We start from the raw sequence: 21,704 nt of genomic DNA, 5'->3' as shown, positions 1-21,704 counted from the left end.
ATTTTTAAAGTTGTTGAGGGAGATAAAAGTCTCCAACTTCAGAGATTTTTGCAATTCGTTCCAGTCGCAGGCAGCAGAGAACTGGAAGGAAAGGCGTCCAAATGAGGTTTTGGCTTTAGGGATGATCAGTGAGATACACCTGCTGGAGCGCGTGTTGCGGGTGGGTGTAGCCATCGTGACCAGTGAACTGAGATAAGGCGGCACTTTACCTAGCATAGCCTTGTAGATGACCTGGAGCCAGTGGGTCTGACGACGAACATGTAGCGAGGGCCAGCCGACTAGGGCATACAGGTCGCAGTGGTGGGTCGTATAAGGTGCAAGTATCTTTACTTGGCTTTGTAAATGTAGATATCACTGCATGATAGTAGATGCTAAAAGCATTGCCAATAAATAGTTTGGATAGTTGGATTAACTCCTTCTAATGTTTTAAACTTCATGGAACCATCTGTGTCCCATGGTGAATGTCAGATATATTACATTTATGACTAAGTGTTTAATGCAAAAATATCTCGTATTTGTATGAAAACTCAAGCTGATTTGTTTATTCTTAGAACAGAAATAGAACAGTGTATAATGCTCACAGCTTTAGTGGTTTATGTGCTGGAAGCTTGGTCAACCACCTGCTTTGTATTGGATTATTGGCTAATTGAAAACGGGATCTCTGTGAATTGATAGCTTTATCTAAAATTCTCTCCCTGATTGGATAGCTTTAGCTGAGATGTTCCATTTCCCTTATATTCCTCTTGCTTTGAATGCTGCTTCCCTCTAAGCCATGGATTCATTAGGAAGTCCCCAGTGAATGAAATAGGTTACATTCACATATGTAGACACCATGTATTTATGATACATGGGCTCAACAGGCTGTTGTAATCCTACATAAACTACAGTCTGTAACTGCAGACTTTATGTCCCTATGTCTATCCTTATTGTGTGGTAGTTAATGTGTTACGGTCCAGTATAAAACTGTTGTAAGGTTGAAATAATCATGAAAGCTCATGATCACTTTGAATGGTATGACATATGAACATCAACATACCATTCACACTCTAGTCTACAGGATTTGTGTTCGGGTTTTTAAAACAAAGACTTGCTCTGCCACAGTGAGAAAAGTGATGTTTGATTGTTTATGTGTACAGTAGTAGCCCGTATACTTATTCGAGTATAGATAACATGAGAGACTAATATCAAGCCCATGGTTGTCTCTGACTCCTGTGTCGTCGTTGTGTGCTCTGCTCTCCTGCTCCCTCAGAGCGGCTTCACTCCTCTCCACATCGCTGCTCACTATGGCAACATCAACGTGGCCACGCTTCTGCTGAACCGAGGGGCCGCTGTGGACTTCATGGCCAGGGTAAGGCTGCTCTGCCCTCTGCTGGACAGGAGGAGCTACTAGCCACACTCCACTACACTCTATGGAAAATTACAAACGACAGACTGCATCCTCTTTCCATCATATAGCGCTTCAAATCACCCCACCCTCCCACGGCCTATATACTGTACTCAGATCATACAGTGATAGTGTTAAAATCATAACAACACGTATCAAGGAGTGTAACAACAGACCCCCTATTTGCGTCAACATTAGAGCTTAGCTTAATGATAGCTTGTAATTATATGAAAAGGCAGCGTCTGGCTGTAGTGTTTGTGTTTCTGTTTGAAGTCGACAGTAATGAATGATTCGCTCCACAGTAAATTACACAAGAGATGGCGTATAATACTCAATAATGAACAGCTTTCCACCCACTTAGTTAAACATATCACATGTGATATTCAGAATACTTTGAATATCAGTTTGTCAAATTGTTGTTTGTTTCTCGAATTATGTTTTTGTAACAATATAAGGCTGGCGTCTTTCCCTTGCTGGATTCAGATGCTGTTTAGGTTTATTAGTATTGCCATATGGACAACATCCAGATAATATTCACAGCTCTGTACTGTGTGGCTCACTCCTACCTCCTCTCTCTGTTCTAACAGAATGACATCACACCTCTCCATGTGGCATCTAAAAGAGGAAATAGTAACATGGTCAAACTGCTGTTGGACAGAGGCTCCAAAATAGATGGCAAAACCAAGGTAAGTGCCTTCACAGAATTAAATAGAACACTGTTTATATATATATATATATTAATATACAGTACCAGTCAAAGGTTTGGACACACCTATTCTTTCAAGGGTTTTTCTTTATTTTTACTATTTTCTACATCATAGAATAATAGTGAAGACATCAAAGCTATGAAATAACACATATGAACACATATGGAGTCATGCAGTAACCAAAAAAGTGTTAAAAATCCAAATATATTTTATATTTGAGATTCTTCAAAGTAGCCATCCTTTGCCTTGATGACAGCTTTGCACACTTTTGGCATTCTCTCAACCAGCTTCATGAGGTAGTCAACTGGAATGCATTTCATTTAACAGGTGTGCTTTATTAAAAGTTAATTTGTGGAATTTCTTTCCGTCTTAATGTGTTTGAGCCAATTAGTTGTGTTGTGACAAGGTAGAGTTGGTATACAGAAGATAGCCCTATTTTGTAAAAGACCAAGTTCATATTATGGGAAGAACAGCTCAAATAAGCTAAGAGAAATGACAGTCCATCATTACTTTAAGACATGAAGGTCAGTCAATCAGGAACATTTCCAGAACTTTAAAAGTTCCTTCAAGTGCAGTTGCAAAAAACCATCAAGCTCTATGATGAAACTGGCTCTCATGAGAACCGCCACAGGAAAGGAAGACCCAGAGTTACCTCTGCTGCAAATGATAAGCTTATTAAAGTTACCAGCCTCAGAAATTGTAGCCCAAATAAATGCTTCACAGAGTTGAAGTAACAGACACATCTCAACATCAACTGTTCAGAGGAGACAGTGTGAATCAGGCCTTCATGGTCGAATTGCTGCAAAGAAACCACTACTAAAGGACACCAATAACAAGAAGAGACTTGCTTTGGCCAAGAAACCCGAGCAGTGGATATTAAACCGGTGGAAATCTGAGTCCAAATTTGAGATTTTTGATTCCAACCGCCGTGTCTTTATGATATGCAGAGTCAGTGAACGGATGATCTCTGCATGTGTGGTTCCCACTGTGAAGCATGGAGGAGGAGGTGTGATGGTGTGGGGGTGCTTTGCTGGTGACACTGTCTGTGATTTATTTAGAATTCAAGGCACACTTAACCAGCATGGCTACCACAGCATTCTGCAGCGATACGCCATCCCATCTGGTTTGGGCTTAGTGGGACCATCATTTGTTATTCAACAGGACAATGACCCAACACACATCCAGGCTGTGTAAGGGCTATTTGACCAAGAAGGAGAGTGATGGAGTGCTGCATCAGATGACCTGGCCTCCACAATCACCCTACCTCAATCCAATTGAGATGGTTTGGGATGAGTTGGACCACAGAGTGAAGGAAAAGCAGCCAACAAGTGTTCAGCATATGTGGGAACTCCTTCAAGACAGGTTGAGAGAATGCCAAGAGTGTGCAAAGCTGTCATCAAGGCGAAGGGTGGCTACTTTGAAGAATCTCACATATTTTTTATTTGTTTAACACTCTTTTGGTGACTATATGATTCCATATGTGTTATTTCATAGTTTTGATGTCTTCACTATTATTCTACAATGAAGAAAATAGTAAAAATAAAGAAAAACCCTTGAATGAGTAGGTGTGTCCAAACTTTTGACTGGTACTGTATATGCCTAACATGCCTAGCATGCAGCACTTTGTCACTGATGACAGGTCATGTTATATTGTTTTAACCCTGTTCTAATACAGTATGTATGCACTCAAATATTATCAAGACTTGTTTTTTTCAGAATTTCAGTCCATAGTGGGCTGAATGTTTCATGTCCTTCCACTCTGTGGTCCTATTGACCATGCTGTTGTGTGTAGGACGGACTGACACCTCTTCACTGTGGAGCGAGGAGTGGTCATGAACAAGTGGTTGAGATTCTGCTGGACCGCGGAGCACCCATTCTGTCCAAGACAAAGGTAACACCTGCTCCTATCGTATACTTTGTTGCTGAAATTATAATACTTGCATCTAACTTGTAAAACACATGTTCATCCAGGTAAGGAGAATTGATCTAAAATTGTTTGCAAATGTCTCCTACCACTGATAGAATTGTGATTGTCACAAAACTTTGCTATAATGTTACATTTTCAACCGCTATAGATCATTGATATAACATTATGTCTGTAACACTTCTAGAACGGGCTGTCCCCTTTGCACATGGCCACTCAGGGCGACCACATCAACTGTGTCCAGCTACTCCTCCAGAATGACGTCCCTGTCGATGATGTCACCAATGACTACCTGACAGCGCTACACGTGGCCGCACACTGTGGACACTACAAAGTGGCCAAGCTCATAGTGGACAAGAAAGCCAACCCAAACGCTAAAGCACTGGTGAGAAAGAGGGGTGGATGGTTGGGCTGCATGTGTAAGAAGAGGGAGAGATTTTCAGGGTAATACAAATTCAGGATTAAAATGCAAATGCTGTGGGTACAAACAACCTTTCATAGCAGCATTTCCGGCCACACAGAACCCTGAACCTGCGACCTGAGGGTGGGACGGATTTGTCATGTCACTCTGCTGACTACTCTTGTGTAATGTTCTGGTAGTTGTTTCTGTTTGTGTCCTGTTTGCGGTGATGATGAGAGGAAAATCTCAATTGCAAGTGACAATGGGGGAATAAGAAAGGGAAAGACAGTGAGATGGAGTGAAGGAAGTTACACTTCGTTACACTTTTGTGCCCTGGGTGGGGTCGGCAACTGTCTTTTTCTTTAGCCAGGCTCATTTCCTGATTGCACAGTAACTTCCCCTTTCCATACTGATAAAAGTAATCAGAGACAATGCACGCCCATCCCTCAGTTATGTGCCATTCACAACAACACAGTGGGTCGAGCTCTCATAAAGCTCTCGTATAGATACTCCCTTCAAATGGCTTGTGTTTGATGATCTGCAGAGCTACGTTTCTGGGTATGTTTCTGTGTGTGTTTGTGTTTGAGAGTGCACATATGTGTGCGTGCCTGTGTGTGTGTTTTGAGAGAAAAGACTGATTTGGGACACATCACTGAGTATGTTGTTATACTTTGTGGTGACTGAAACCGTGGTTGTGGTTACTCTGAGGTTTACTGGCAAGGAGAAACTGTGTGGATAATTGTTACACGACTGTGGCATAAAACTTCGTTAAGGTTTACAACACGAGCTTACTCTCTCACATGTTTAAACTATTACATAAAAAATAGGGGTAAAGAGAAACTGCCATTTTCCTTAGAAACTAGATCTGTGCCAAAATACCTGAGGAGTTGAGTAGTTTCTGTTTCTAGACTTGGTTTTGTGGTATTCTGTTTCTAGAACGGCTTCACCCCGCTTCACATCGCCTGCAAGAAGAACCGCGCCAAAGTGATGGAGCTGCTGCTGAAACACGGCGCATCGATCCAGGCTGTGACCGAGGTACGCTAGGGTTAGAAGGCTGGGCTGGGCCTGGGGTAACACACAGGGCGTTAGGGGTAGGAGGACAGACTTGGCTGGGAACTTCAAAAGATCATAGACAAATTAATAATTTTGTTAAGGTACAGTTGAAAATAATTAATGTGAGCATTTCTCTTACTATAAGACAGAAGTGTCAAACTCATTTTGCCTCATGAACTGCATTTGGTCTTCAACGAGGTCTGTAGGGTGGCACTGAAAATGTGTTATATTTCCTTGGCGTCAGAATTTTAAAAAAAATTGTCCCTTATCCATCGTTTTGGGAATTTTCCACGCTCCCTGACTGTCTAGGTTTCATTTCAGTGATTATTAGCAAGCTGGACACAGTAAAGAAACTGTATGAATGTAGGTCCATTACCATTTCTCACAGTTTCGACTTCGGGACATATGTTTGACACCCCTGTTTGAAGGTATACAGTACAGTTGCTATACAACCCATGCTATTGATTGGTAACTATCATTGTGATTTGCTTGCAGTCTGGACTTACTCCTATCCACGTGGCAGCCTTCATGGGACATGATAACATTGTCAACTCTCTGACACATCACGGAGCTTCACCCAACACCACCAATGTGGTGGGTGTCACACTACACTCAGCTCTTCAGAAATTCAACAAAAAATTATAAGCTAGTCAAAATTGAGTAATACATACATACATGCAGATTACCAATGTCTGTCTGTCTGTCTGTCTGTCTGTCTGTCTGTCTGTCTGTCTGTCTGTCTGTCTGTCTGTCTGTCTGTCTGTCTGTCTGTCTGTCTGTCTGTCTGTCTGTCTGTCTGTCTGTCTGTCTGTCTGTCTGTCTGTCTGTCTGTCTGTCTGTCTGTCTGTCTGTCTGTCTGTCTGTCTGTCTGTGTCTGTCTGTCTGTCTGTCTGTCTGTGTCTGTCTGTCTGTCTGTCTGTCTGTCTGTCTGTCTGTCTGTCTGTCTGTCTGTCTGTCTGTCTGCCCATCTGCCTGTCTGTCCGTCTGTGTGTTCCAGAGGGGTGAGACAGCGCTGCACATGGCAGCACGGGCGGGTCAGGCAGACGTTGTGCGATACCTGCTGCAGAATGGAGCTAATGTGGAGACCAAGGCCAAGGTGAGCCCTCCACACACCCTTCGTTGTCTAACTGGGTTGAGAACCGATGTGGTGTCACTTTGTTGCACATTGTGAAGAGAATGGACAGAATATAATAGTATTTGTCTCCCCCCAGGACGACCAGACGGCGCTGCACATCTCTAGCCGGCTGGGGAAGGCTGACATCGTCCAGCAGCTGCTGCAGAGGGGGGCTTCTGCCAATGCTGCCACCACGTCAGGCTACACACCCCTCCACCTGGCTGCCCGCGAGGGCCACGAGGACGTAGCTGCCATGCTGCTGGACCAGGGTGCATCGCTCTCAGCCTCCACTAAGGTCTGTGTGATTGGGTTAGGGTCCAACCAGAAAATTAAAAGCAAGCACTCACAAATAACAGTTCAACCATGGTCGTTGTAGTTTAGTCAGTTGAGGATCAGCAGGTTCAGGCTAAGGACAGTGTGGATTGAACATTTCTACCATTGATTGGAGAACAATAGTCCTTTTGAAGATGCTTTTCCTCATCACTGGTGTTTATTTTTCATTTCCTAAACCTTATCAGGATGAAAATGACATGGAAGCTAATTTCCTTACGCTTTTACACATGTAATTGACCTATGATCTTCTTGAAGGTCAAATAAGACCTTGGGGAATTGGTGCATTTGTACGTAATTTTGTGCCTCCGTCTCTCTCTCTCTCTCTCTCCAGCTATCTCTCTCTCTCTCTCGCTCTCTCGCTCTCTAAAACACACACTATATCTGAGGGGACAGTACCTTAGATACCGTAGCTGTCCAGAGGCATGACGTCAAGTCATAGTGGGACCAGTTGATTGGCTGTGATGGTACTGCACAGTACAGTGACTGCAGAGGGCGCCAAACCGCCAAACCAAACACACAGTCATTTTGTTTTAACAATAATACCATTTAATGTTTTATTTATTTATTTAAACTTTATTTAATAACAAGGCAAGTCAGTTAAGAACAAATTATTATTTACAATGACGACCAACAATAAGTATAATTCCTTTGGAGATTTTAGAAAATAGAAAACAGCCCCTGAAGAAAAATAGGCCATAACAGGACATCACAATTGCATGGCAATATTGAGTGTGTATTACAACATTAGGAAAAATTAGGCCAAACGTTGCTGTGCGTGATATGGGAGTTATCTGTAGGAGTACCACATTCCTCTGGAAAATATGACCTAATTTCTTAAAATACCCTCCCTAACACAGAGGGACTTCGCCAAGATTAACATGATCACATTATACGCTATCCTTTTATAGATGACGAATAGGATATGAAAAACAGACCCAGTGACATCATTTCTCAGGTTATCGCAACCCACTGAGCAAGCCAAACACCTTTCCCACCCACCATACTTCCTTTCACATGGCAATGAAGCTAAAGTGAACGAGACCCTACTATAAGGTTATTTAACAGTATGCCGTTGCAGTGTCCCCGTCTGTTGCTGTTTGCAACATTGCAGAACCTTGCACATCTTGAATGCCCTTCAGCTCTCCTGTTTAACAGACAGTGCTGTCAGTTAGGTCGTCAGAGCAGGTCTGTTCTCCCTGGCTGTCTCATGTTGATGCTGTGTCTCCTGATGTCTTCTACAGAAAGGGTTCAGTCCTCTTCACGTGGCAGCCAAGTATGGGAAGATGGAAGTGGCCAGCCTGCTTCTTCAGAAGAAAGCAGCTCCAGATGCAGCTGGAAAGGTAGGATATGTGTGAGCTACTCTTGAAATACAATAACATTCACTTGGCAATTTGAATTGCTTCTAGTTCTATGGGATTGTTTGTGGTGTTTGAGACCAATATAATTCATTCTAATAGAGTGAGTGAGATAGTAGAGGTCCACTCTCCCCTTCCCTCTGTTGGAATGGATGTCATACGACATCCTGTAGGACTTTGGTCTCCTACCATGGTATCACCTGCGTCTTTCTGAAAAGGAGCAGAACCCTACTGAAGATAGATTATCTTCTCAGACACACACACACACACACACGCTCACAAACACACACAGACACACACACTTATAAGGAGCCTACTGGTAATAATTATGTGTCAGATCAGTGTCTGTGTGTCCATCTATCTGAAAGTGCTAAATATAAAAGCAAGAAGGTATCATAATGAAGATGGAGTCTCCTAAAAAAAACTGTTTGTGGTTTAAAAGTGCTTGGTGGTGTCACGCTAAAACAAGTTCCCATCTAATGGTGTATCCACACTGTAGCAAAATAATATGCAGGCTGTCACGCACACACAATAACATAATTTGGTTTCCTGGGTGACTGTATATCACTAGAAATATATTTTCTGTTGAATATATTTCTGTTGAAATATTCTTTATTTTGCTAGTTGTGTGGATGCACTGTAAGTGGGTTTCATTCAGCTTTGTGTGCTCAGTGGTGTCACACTAAAACAGGTCCCCGTCTGAGTGGGTTCCATCAGCTCCATGGCTTTTCCGTCTGTTCTGATTATGTTCTGGCTTCCCCCCTGCTGATGCTTTGGTGTTTGTTCCCCTTCTAATGTCGTGTTGCATGTGTGTGTGTGTTTTAGAGTGGGCTAACTCCACTGCATGTAGCTGCTCACTACGATAATCAGAGAGTGGCTCTACTGCTTCTGGATCAGGGAGCATCTCCCCACGCCTCCGCCAAGGTACTTCACTCAAACACACAATGTCATACACAGTCAGCATAATGGGACTAGTACCATACTGATTTGGATTCATTGATCTGATTACAGTTTTTTTAATTGCTTTGGTACAATTTTCAGAAGTATGTGGTGAATTTTCTAAACTCTTAGTACAAAACTCCAAACTGGTAACACTTGCAACACAGCCAGTCTCGCATTCAACACCTTTCATTCTGCATTCATTTTGTTTGTAGACATCTTGCGCCACACAACCATTGATCCAAAATATACGTTTAATCACCAAAATACAGCATAATGATATATTCTCAATTTAGTTATTTTAACAAGCAGTTAATCCAATAGCAACAAATGCAACATATTGTACAGTCTCAACGTCAACAGTGAAGAGGCGACTCCGGGATGCTGGCCTTCTAGGCAGAGTTGCGAAGAAAAAGCCATATCTCTGTCCAGTGTCTATGTTCTTTTGCCCATCTGAATCTTTTCTTTTTATTGGCCAGTCTGAGATATGGCGTTTTCTTTGCAACTTTGCCTAGAAGGCCAGCATCCCGTAGTCTTCACTGTTGACGATGAGACTGGTGTTTTGTGGGTACTATTTAATGAAGCTGCCAGTTGAGGACTTGTGAGGTGTCTGTTTCTCAAACTAGACACTCTAATGTACTTGTCCTCTTGCTCAGTTGTGCACCGGGGCCTCCCACTCCTCTTTCTATTCTGGTTAGAGCCAGTTTGCGCTGTTCTGTGAAGGGAGTAGTACACAGCGTTGTACCAGATCTTCAGTTTCTTGGCAATTTCTCGCATGGAATAGCCTTAAATTCTCAGAACAAGAATACACTGACTAGTTTCAGAGGAAAGGTCTTTGTTTCTGGCCATTTTGAGCCTGTAATTGAACACACAAATGCTGATGCTCCAGATACTCAACTAGTCTAAAGAAGGCCAGTTTTATTGCTTCTTTAATCAGAACAACAGTTTTCAGCTGTGCTAACATAATTGCAAAAGTGTTTTCTAATGATTAATTAGCCTTTAAAAGGATAAACTTGGATTAGCTAACACAACTTGCCATTGGAACACAGGAGTGATGGTTGCTGATAATGGGCCTCTGTACACATATGTAGGTATTCCATAAAAAATCTGCCGTTTCCAGCTACAATAGTCATTTACAACATTAATGTCTACACTGTATTTCTGATCAATTTGATGTTATTTTAATGGACAGAAAATGAGCTTTTCTTTCAAAAGTAAAGGACATTTCTATGTGCCGCCAAACCTTTGAACGGTAGTGTATGTTTCGATTAAAATCATTGCATGCTTCATCTATGGCCTGAAGGAGGGTGGTACACTCATGGGGAAGGCAATCATACATCTTCCAGCTGTATTGTAATCGTGTATTGTATTTTACAGTATTGTATTGTAGTGGTCCCACTGGGGTCACATACCAAAATGTGTGGACTGTTGATACTTTGGATAAAAGTCTGCTATGTAAATGGAATATATCACGTTATTACAGTAATGAATTCTAGAGCAACCTCATTTTGGATAGATGTTTACTGTATAGGGGATGCATTTCTTTCTTGTTTTGGACCTTCTGGATTATTTGCGTATTGGTATTGTATTGATATTGTATTACTGCATTGTAGGAGCTAGAAACACAAGTATTTCGCTGCACCTGCTGTAACATCAGCTAATTTGTGTACGCGACCAATAAACTTCAATTTCATTTGTGACTGAAGTAAAATCATAATAGTTACCTAAGGTTTAAGTGATCATCAATTAAGAGCAGTAGGATTAAGTAATGGGAACATGTATTTTTAATGAAAGTGAAGAGAATCATATCAAAATTAATGAAACATTGCATTGCGAAAGGCAATGACTTGATATGAACCTGTATTGCAATGTGGAACATGTATTTGTAGATGAAACACTGATCAAGTTTGGTGAAAAAGTGACTGATTTTGTCTGTTTGACTTAGTCAATTGAAAATGTGCTAAGAGTTTTGAAACAACTGTCTTTTTGATGATGTGTTTTGAGTTTTGTATTAAGAGTTGTGAAATGCACCACATACTGTAACGCAGGCATAATGTAGATGTTTGACCTTTTGGTCCACAGTGCCAGCTGATAAACATTACAGTACCAGCTTATAACGAACTGATGAACCATTCATTCGTTTGTATTTTTATACTCTTAAATGTGTTTGTTTGTTGTCTCTTGTCCTTGACCTGTCTTGTCTTTGACATTGTCTTTGAGAGTTAGGTTTAATCTTTGGATTGGCTTAACTTTAAAGACATCTAGTAGCTGAAAGAGTACACTTCAGTAAAATGTACATCATGCTACAAACGGATTTTTTTATTAACCAATGATGATGAGAACAGGAGAGGGTAGGAGGGATTTAACTTCCAGTGCTGTCTTTCAAAGAGCAACCATGGATGATATAGGCTAGTAAATGTGCTATTGTGTGACAGGATTGACTGCTAAATTGACTGCTTCATTCTGCTTGTTTGTCAAGACTGTCACAGCCTTCTGTGTGGTCCCATAGAAAAGCATGGTAACTTAGTTACTGCTGTTGTTGAACCGCATAACAGTTAGACAAAGCTCTACGTGTGCCAGAGTGGACCATGCCCAGTGACTTAGGGTCACCTTTTGGTTGGCTTGTGGTCGTACAGGCCCTGCTGTAGTGTTGGAAATTATGCTCAGGCTATCCACTTACATCCAATAAAACTGTCTTGGATGAAGGATGCCTTGTAAAACAATATTTCTCTCTCTCTTTCTATTCACACCCCTTGACTTTTCCCACTATATTTGTGTTAAAAAGTGGGGTAAAATGGATTTAATTGTCTTTTTTTTGGTCAACAATACACACAAAATACACGAATGTAACAGTGGAAGAAAAATGGATGGAAAATAAAACACTAATATATCTTGATTAAATAAATATTCAACCCCCTGTGTCAATACATGTTAAAATCACCTTTTGCAGTGATTACAGCTGTGATTCTTTCTGGGTAAGTCTCTAAGAGCTTTGCACACTTGGATTATACAATATTTGCACATTATTCTTTAAAAAATACTTTAAGCTCTGTCAAGTTGGTTGTTGATCATTGCTAGACAGCCATTTTCAAGTCTTGCAATACATTTTCAAGCCTATTTAAATCAAAACTGTAACTAGGCCACTCAGGAACATTCAGTGGTATTCTTGGTAACATTCTTGGTAAGCAACTCCAGTGTATATTTGGCATTGTGTTTTAGGTAATTGTCCTGTTAATAGGTGAATTTGTCTCCCAGTGTCTGTTGGAAAGCAGACTGAACCAAGTTTTCCTCTAAGATTTTGCCTGTGCTTAGCTCTATTCCGTTTCTTCTATCCCAAAAAAACTCCCTTGCCAAGGACAAGCATACCCATAACATGATGCAGTATGCACTATGCTTGAAAATATGAAGAGTGGTACTTCGTGATGTGTTGTGTTGGATTTGCCCCAAACATAACGCTTTGTATTCAGGACAAAAAGTTCATTTCTTTGCCACATTTTTTGCAGTATTACTTAAACACATTTTTACTCCTGAACTTATTTAGGTTTGCCACAACAAAATGGTTGAATACTTATTGACTCAAGACATTTCAGTCTTTTATTTTTTATTAATTTGTAAACATTGTAAACAATTTGTCAAATAATTCCACTTACGGGGTATTGTGTGTAGATCAGTGACACAAAATCTCAATTAAATTCATTCGAAATTCAGGCTCCAACAACAAAATGTGGAAAAAGTCAAGGGGTTTGAATACTTTCTGAAGGCACTGTAAATCAATCAGTGTCTCTTGTCTAATTTCAGTGTTTTGGAAATAAATTAAATCTTCTCTTGGAGGCTCAGGCTTGGCTTGGTGAGATGTTGAGATTAAAAGGGTTATAAGTCACATGACATAAAACAGTTGATGTGTTTCTCAGCTGCCTGCCCTTCTGGCTTCAGACAGACAGACAGACATACAGACAGACAGACAGACAGACAGACAGACAGACAGACAGACAGACAGACAGACAGACAGACAGACAGACAGACAGACAGACAGACAGACAGACAGACAGACAGACAGACAGACAGACAGACAGACAGACAGACAGACAGACAGAAAACTGTAAATTTATACAGTCTGGAAATCTTTGCCAATGGCCTGAAACAGTCGTAGAATAGAAAAATCAAATCTGATTTAATACACGTAGTCGTACTATGTCATCAACTGTGATATGATATGCTTGTTATCATGGTATGAACTAATATTACTGCCTTGCACTGAGTTACCTTATTTATTATATGACAGTTGAAGTAGGTGTCAAGAGCTTGTCTCACTTTTCCATATCTGCCTACTGCATCTACCCACGGTCTCAGCTCTGTCTGCATTACACCCCCCACCGCCCTGCACTCCTTGGACTTTTCATGGCGTTAAAGCCTCCCTGTAGTGTCATACCACCAGTGGAGCTCCTCTAATGGTCCTCCCCAGGGAAACCCTTTGGGAATGTTGGGATGGATCCGGCTTTAACATCCAGCCAAATACTCTTTTTCTGCCTGTCTGGCGCTATTGTTATTTAGTAGTGTGTGTCTGGTGAAGGGAGAAGAGGGTGAAACATGTAGTTTCTGTTAACATCATCCTGGTGGTTGAAATTTGTCTGACAAGACTATTTAAATTATATCAATAAAACTAAAGATATCCCTAGGCTTAACAAGGCCTTAAATTAAATCTTGCACCTAGCTAAGATTATGGAATGTCTAGTGTACTGTGTGTTATCATCTCTTTATCTAGAACCCTAATGAGGTCCCATACAGATAAATATTTGGAAAAATAATAGAAGAGAGTAGAATAGAGCAGGGGGCATAAATACACTGTAATTTTAACTTAAAAACCGCAAATGGCACGATCTGCCCCATGGCAAAATGTGTAGAATTGCAAGAAATTAGCTTAAAAACAGTTAAATGCCCCAAGGCAAAGTGTTCTCTCTGATGGCAAGAGGGCCTTTAAAATCTTCTTTGACAGGGCCTGAGACTTGATTTCTCCGGTCATGCACTGCAGAAGTCATAGCAAAATGCTTGTATGCTATTTTCATCGCACTCTAAAGTAAGAGTTGTGTTCTGATATTATGAGGGGGTCCCTGATGAATTTGTTATCACAAAAGGGGTCCCGATGTGAAAAAGTACCCTGGAATAGAGTACACTCAGAGAGTGCTGAATACCTTTCCCCTGTGTCTCTTCTTCTTAGAATGGCTACACACCCCTCCACATAGCTGCCAAGAAGAACCAGATGGACATAGGGACCACGCTACTGGAGTACGGGGCGGACACCAACGCTGTGACCCGCCAGGGCATCAGTCCTGTTCACTTGGCTGCACAGGAGGGCAGTGTGGACCTGGTCTCTCTGCTCCTCACCAAGAACGCCAATGTCAACATGGGCAACAAGGTAACACACACACTGTGTATACACAGACAGACAGACATACAAAGCACACATACAGCACACTATACTACATTCACATAAACACACACACACGCAACAAACACACACTCTCACCTGGCCTCACAGGATGGTAACTTATGTGGAAATTACATTTTTACAGCTCAACACTCATAGGCCTCAAGACCCATCAGTACCTTGGACACACACACACTCATACTTTACACTACTGTTCACATACACACATGCACAACAAGATGGCGCCGACAGACATGGTCGCCCTGTTTCTAGCTCCTAACCAACTTTGCTGTATATGCTTTTTACATTATTTGCTCAAAACTTTTCTTGAATTATTACCGACAGCTGAAATAAAAATTGGATATTAGATCGGCAGTCACTCACCAGGATTTCGACCAGAAATGTTTATTCCCTGAATTGGATTCTTTGTTTGAACTTCCTGAGGCAATTCTATTAATTCTGAGGGCTGCTACAAGTCGCCATCACCAAAGAAGAGAAACACAGAGTAGGCTCTTAGTCAGAGTAGGCTCTTAGTCAGGAGGTGTGCATACCGTTCACCGCTTCCGAGTATATTACTCGCTAATGTTCAGTCCCCGGGCAATAAAGTAGACGAGCTCAGGACGAGGATCTCCTTCCAGGCAGCCACCAGGGTTTGTAACATACTCTGTTTTACTGAATCATGTCTCTCTCCGGATATACTGTCCCCATCAATTCAGCCAGCGGGGTTCTACGTCCATCGCGCGGACAGGAAGAATAAAGTTGGAGGTGTATGTTTCATGTTTAACTACTCATGGTGTGATTGTGGTAAAGTACAGAAACTCAAGTCCTTTTGTTCTCCCGATCTGGAATACCTCACCATCAAATGCCGAACACATTACCTCCCGAGAGAATATTCCACTCAAGGAACTACACTGGACTTTGTGCAAACTGGAAACCGTATATCCTGAGGCTACATTTATTGTACATGGGAACATTAATAAAGGAAATCAGGAAAACGCTACCAAAGTTTTATCAACCCATCTCTTGTGCTACTCGCTCATCGAGCACTCTTGACCGTTGCAATTCCCTCGCCCGCCCTTTGGCAAATCAGATCACGCCTCCATTTTGCTCCTCCCCTCCTATAGGCAGAAACGTAAACAGGAAGTACTTGTGTTAAGGACTGACCAATCAAAATTTGCAGCATTCGCGCAAAACTGAAAGTGTGAACCACAGCATTTAACCACGGTAAGGTGACTGGGAACATCATTTGTACAAACAGACTAGCTATGGCAAAACGGCAATATAGGGACAAAGTGGAGTCGCAATTCAACGGCTCAGACATTAGACGTATGTGCCAGACAATCACGGGTTATAAAGGAAAAGCCAGCCACGTCGCCGCTTTGAGGAAAACACAGAACCGCCAACTCAGGCGGACGCCGCTCAGATGGACTGTGAGCTCTCGTTCTCCGTGGCCGACGTGAGTAAGGCATTTAAGCATGTTTATCCGCATATTCCAAGCCACATCATCAGAGCATTTGCAGACCAGCTGGCTGGAGTGTTTACGGACATATTCAATCTATCACAATCTGTTATTCCCACTTGCTTCAAGATGTCCACCATTGTTCCTGTATCAAAGAAAGCAAAGGTAACTGAACTACATAACTATCACCCTGTAGCACTCACTTCTGTCATCATGAAGTGCTTTCATGAGGATCATATCACCTCCACCTTACCCAACACCGTAGAGCCACTACAATTTGCATACCACCCCAACAGATCCACGGATGACGCAATCGCCATCGCATTGCACACTGCCCTCTGCCCTATCTCATCTGGACAAGAGGAATACCTACGTATGTAAGAAAACTTTTCATCGACTACAGCTCAACCTTCAACACCATAGTGCCCTCCAAGCTTATCACTCGGGATCACTAAGTGCGGTCTGAACCCCGCACTGTGAAACTGGGTCCTGGACTTCCTGATGGGCTGACCCGAGCTGATGAAGGTAGGCAACAACACCCCCACCACATTTAACCTCAACATGGCCCCACTGTGTGGTCACCCATGTCTCCAACTCAATCATCAAGTTTGCTGACGACGCAACAGTGGTAGGCCTGATTACAAACAATGACGAGACAGCCTACAGGGAGGAGGTGAAGGCCCTGACGGAGTGATGCCAGGAAATATAACATATTCCTCAACGTCAACAAAATGAAGGAGCTTCCTGCCCTCCAGAACTTCTACATCATCTGGTGTCACAGGAAGGCCAAGCAGATCATCAAGGACCTCAGCCACCCAAGCCAGGGCCTGTTCACCCCACTACCATCTACAAGGCAGATACAGTAAAGGTGCATCAAAGCTGGGACAGAGAGACTGAAATAGAGCTTCTATCTCCAGCCCATCAGAATGTTAAATAGTCACCACTAGCCAGCCTCTGCCCAGTACATTGCCCTGAACTTAGTCAGTGTTACTAGCCAGCTACCACCCGGTACTCTGACCTGCACCTTAGAGACTGAAGCCCTACGTACATAGTCATTGAACACAGGTCACTTTAATTATGTTTACATACTGTTTTACCCACTTTATATTTTTATACTGTTTTCTAGTCAAGGCTCATCCTATATAACTACTATATTTCTTCATTTCTTTCTTTTTGGGGGATTTGTGTGTATTGGGAAAGGGAAAGGGGGATACCTAGTCTGAATGCCTTCAACTGAAATGTGTCTACCGCATTTAACCCAACATTTACTGCGATGGCGGTCAGCGCTCACCTTCTGCCGCCCACCCGCCCGTTTGAGCGATTCCTGGACGGCTCTCCAGGTCTCCTTTGAGTGCTGCACCCACTCCTCCACTGCAGGAGCCTCGGTCTGGCTCTGATACCATGGTGCCAGGATCGGCTGGTTGCCCAACACACACTGGAAAGGCGACAGGTTCGTGGAGGAGTGGCGGAGTGAGTTTTGGGCCATCTCCGCCCATGGGACGTACCTCGTCCATTCTCCTGGCCGGTCCTGGCAATACGACCTCAGAAACTTACCCACATCCTGGTTCACTCTCTCCACCTGCCCATTGCTCTCGGGGTGAAAACCTGAGGTCAGGCTGATTGAGACCCCCAGACGCTCCATGAACGCCCTCCAAGCCCGGGACGTGAACTGGGGACCCCGATCAGAAACGATATCCTCAGGCACCCCGTAGTGCCGGAAGACGTGGGTAAACAGGGCCTCGGCAGTCTGCAGGGCTGTAGGGAGACCGGGCAACGGGAGGATACGGCAGGACTTCGAAAACCGATCCACAGAGACCAGGATCGTGGTGTTCCCCTGAGACGGGGGAAGGTCGGTGAGGAAGTCCACTGACAGATGTGACCAAGGCCGTTGTGGAACGGGGATGGGCTGTAACTTCCCTCTAGGCAGGTGTCTAGGAGCCTTACTCTGAACACCGAACAGGAGGAGACATAAAACCTCACATCCTTCGCTAAAGTGGGCCACCAGTACTTCCCCCTAAGACCCCGCACCGTCCTCCCAATTCCCAGATGACCCGAAGAGGGTAGTGTGTGGGCCCACCGAATCAATTTGTCATGAACACCAAGCGGCACGTACTTCCGGCCCGCTGGACACTGTGGTGGCGCGGGTTCTAACCGTGACACCCGCTCGATGTCCGCGTCCACCTCCCATACCACCGGTGCCACCAGACATGAGGCCGGAAGTATGGGGGTAGGATCGATGGACCGCTCCTCGGTATCATAGAGACGGGACAGCGCGTCGGCCTTAGTGTTAAAGGAATCTGGTCTATAGGAGATGGTGAACCGAAATCTGGTGAAAAACATGGCCCACCTTGCCTGGCGAGGATTCAGTCTCCTCGCTGCCCGGATGTACTCCAGATTACGGTGGTCAATCCAGATGAGAAAAGGGTGTTTAGCCCCCTCAAGCCAATGTCTCCACACCTTCAGAGCTTTTACCACAGCCAGCAACTCCCGGTCCCCCACGTCATAGTTTCGCTCAGCAGGGCGGAGCTTCGGTGGCATTCCCGGGCGCTGTGATAGCACGGCTCCAACCCCAGCCTCGGACGCGTCCACCTCCACTATGAATGCCAAAGAGGGGTCCGAATGAGCCAATATGGGAGCATCGGTAAACAGCGCCTTCAGACAACTAAAAGCTCTGCCCGCCTCCGCTGACCACCGCAAACGCACCCCCCCCCCCCCCCCCCTTCAGCAGTGAGGCAATGGGAGCAGCCACCTGGCCAAAACCCCGGATAAACCTCCGGTAGTAATTGGCAAACCCTAAGAACCGCTGCACCTCCTTTACCATGGTCGGAGTCGGCCAATTACGCACTGCTGCAACGTGGTCACACTCCATCACCACCCCAGATGTTGAAATGCGATACCTCAGGAAAGAGCCGGCTTGTTTGGAGAACACACATTTCTCAGCCTTGACGTACAGGTCATGCTCCAACAGTCGCTCAAGTACCCTGTGCACCAGAGACACATGCGCGGCGCGTGTGGCGGGATAGATCAGAATGTCATCGATATAAACCACCACACCCTGCCTGTGCAGGTCCCTGAGAATCTCGTCTATGAAGGATTGAAAGACGGCTGGAGCATTCTTCAACCCATACGGCATGACGAGGTACTCATAATGGCCAGATGTGGTACTAAACGCGGTCTTCCACTCATCGCCCTCCCGGATACGGATAAGTTATACTCGCTCCTGAGATCCAGTTTTGTGAAGAAGCGCGCTCCGTGAAATGATTCCACCGCCGTAGCGATGAGAGGTAGCGGGTAACTAAACCACACTGTGATGGAATTCAGACCTCTATAATCAATGCACGGACGCAGACCTCCCTCCTTCTTCTTCACAAAAAAGAAACTCGAGGAGACGGATGACGTGGAGGGCCGAATGTACCCCTGTCCCAGAGACTCAGTGACTTATGTCTCCATAGCCACTGTCTCCTCCTGTGACAGCAGGTACATGTGACTCCGGTGAAGTGCTGCGTTTACCTGGAGGTTTATCGCGCAATCCCCTCGTCGATGAGGTGGTAATTGGGTAGCCCTCTTTTTACAGAAAGCGATAGCCAAATCGGCATATTCTGAGGGAATGCGCACAGTGGAAACCTGGTCTGGACTCTCCACTGTCGTTGCACCGATGGAAACTCCTATACACCTACCTGAACACTCCTCTGACCACCCCTTTAGAGCCCCCTGTTTCCATGAAATCTTAGGATTGTGAATAGCCAACCAGGGAATCCCCAGCACCACTGGAAATGCAGGAGAATCAATGAGGAAGAGACTAATCCGCTCCCTATGACCCCCTGCGTTACCATGTCCAGTGAAACCGTGGCCTCCCTGACCAGTCCTGACCCTAACGGTCGACTATTTAGGGAGTGCACGGGGAAGGGTTGGCCTATCTGCACCAGCGGAATCCCTAATCTATGAGCGAGCCCGTGGTCCATAAAACTCCCAGCTGCACCTGAATCGACTAGCGCCTTATGCTGGAAAGAGGGGGAAAACCCAGGAAAAGAGATTAGTACGAACATGTGACCAACAGGGAGCTCTGGGTGAGTCTGGTGCTGACTCACCTGGGGTGTCCGAGCAGTGCTCTGCCTGCCCTCTCGACTCCCAGACGAGCTCCTCCATCACCGATCAGCACTCCGACCACAACTGGTGCAGGAGGAGACTCCTCCTCCGGTTCCCCTAGATGCAGCACCCCCTAACTCCATGGGTGTTGGAGCGGGAGTGCTGGGGGGTGGAACAAACAGGACCCGCTCTGGACGCCCGCGGGCAGCTAGCAGGTTGTCCAGTCGGATTGACATGTCTATGAGTTCGTCTAGGTTGAGGGTGGCGTCCCGACAAGCTAGCTCCCTGCGGACGTCCTCCCGGAGGCTACACCGGTAGTGGTCCATCAGGGCCCTGTCGTTCCACCCCACTCCAGTGGCCAGGGTCCGAAACTCCAGCGCGAAGTCCTGCGCGCTCCTCGTCTCCTGCCTAAGGTGGAACAGCCGTTCACCGGCGGGTGAACTCAGGGTAGTGGTCCCTCGCTGAGTCTGTACCCTCCCAGACCGCGTTGGCCCACTCCAGGGCTCTGCCCGTCAGACAGGAGACGTGGACGCTCACACTCTCCTCTCCAGAGGGAGACGGGCAAACAGTAGCCAGGTAAAGCTCTAGCTGGAGCAAGAGACCCTTGCACCCGGCAGCCGTTCCATCGTACTCCCTCGGGGGCGCGAGCCGAAGAGCGCTGGGTCCGGACGCCGCCGGAGAAGTTGGTAGCGCAGGCTGAAGAGGAGCTGGAGACGAGGTAGGGAGGCCGCTCCTCTCCCATCTGTCCATTCTCTCCATTATCTGGTCCATCGCCGTCCCGATCCGGTGTAGGATGGCCGTGTGATGGAGGACACGCTCTTCCATGGATGGGAGAGGGGGCGCAGCTGCTCCTGCTGACTCCATGGCTGAAGGTGCGGGCTTCTGTCACGAAAGCTATGAGTGGTGGGTGTGGAGTCAGGCGCAGAGAGCAAAGCTTCCAATGTAGACGTATTTATTCAGCTGGGTCTAGCCAACATACAGGCACAATGACCAGTAAACAGTTAAGTCCCCCAAAACCAGGCAAAATAACGAACAGCAAAAATACGTATAAGCAAAACAAAAATCTACCACAGACAGAGGAATAAGCCCGCACAAATGCAGGTGGTGCCTGGAAGTTTAAATAGCCCCGAATTAACAACAAATAAGGTTCAGGTGAAAACAATCAAGACAAAACCAACAGAAAAGAAAAAGGAATCGGTGGCAGCTAGTAGACCGGTGACCACAACCACCGAGCGCCGCCAGAACAGGGAGAGGAGCCACCTTCGCTGGAAGTCGTGACAGGATTAGACCACAGCTGAGTCTCTCATTTTCACTGATGCTTTTCACTGAGTTCAAAAGCAGCCGCAGGATTTAAAAAATATTTTCAAAACAACCTCCTTGCTAGCTAAAGTCCTATCCCTGTTACTTTTTAAAAACGTGGATGAATAAAGAGCCTTTGCTTTGACAAAGCTGTGATCCCCCCCACCATGGAAAAGGCATTCTAACCGTGTGTGTGTGTGTGTGTGTGTGTTTATGCGTGCTATTT

At 44.8% G+C, this 21,704-nt stretch overlaps 1 protein-coding gene and 1 long non-coding RNA gene across 26 annotated transcripts in view; one reads left to right on the top strand and one right to left on the bottom strand.

Annotated features, from left to right (window-relative positions):
- LOC139570971 (ankyrin-3-like) overlaps positions 1 to 21,704 on the top strand; it is a 235,444-nt gene that overhangs the window by 152,227 nt on the left and 61,513 nt on the right. For 21 of the 25 annotated variants that reach the window (XM_071393361.1, XM_071393380.1, XM_071393379.1 and 18 more), the window contains 11 exons: positions 1,250 to 1,348; positions 1,972 to 2,070; positions 3,884 to 3,982; positions 4,203 to 4,400; positions 5,352 to 5,450; positions 5,964 to 6,062; positions 6,466 to 6,564; positions 6,680 to 6,877; positions 8,157 to 8,255; positions 9,096 to 9,194; positions 14,425 to 14,622. In XM_071393361.1, coding sequence (XP_071249462.1) covers positions 1,250 to 1,348; positions 1,972 to 2,070; positions 3,884 to 3,982; positions 4,203 to 4,400; positions 5,352 to 5,450; positions 5,964 to 6,062; positions 6,466 to 6,564; positions 6,680 to 6,877; positions 8,157 to 8,255; positions 9,096 to 9,194; positions 14,425 to 14,622 — 1,386 coding nt within the window. Of the gene's footprint in view, positions 1 to 1,249; positions 1,349 to 1,971; positions 2,071 to 3,883; positions 3,983 to 4,202; positions 4,401 to 4,841; positions 4,974 to 5,351; positions 5,451 to 5,963; positions 6,063 to 6,465; positions 6,565 to 6,679; positions 6,878 to 8,156; positions 8,256 to 9,095; positions 9,195 to 14,424; positions 14,623 to 21,704 lie in introns of those variants that run through there. The other 4 variants (XM_071393374.1, XM_071393372.1, XM_071393370.1 and 1 more) reach the window with 2 other exon arrangements.
- Positions 7,456 to 21,672, bottom strand: LOC139570974 (uncharacterized). Its single transcript, XR_011674208.1, has 2 exons — positions 20,182 to 21,672; positions 7,456 to 8,247 (listed from the first exon to the last, which is right to left on the bottom strand). It is a non-coding gene; the product is annotated as an uncharacterized lncRNA (long non-coding RNA).

This window comes from Salvelinus alpinus, chromosome 3, assembly GCF_045679555.1.
Source record: "Salvelinus alpinus chromosome 3, SLU_Salpinus.1, whole genome shotgun sequence".
NCBI lineage: Eukaryota > Metazoa > Chordata > Actinopteri > Salmoniformes > Salmonidae > Salvelinus > Salvelinus alpinus.
The sequence above is the reverse complement of the archived record's forward strand: the minus strand, read 5'-3'. Positions and strand labels throughout refer to the sequence as shown.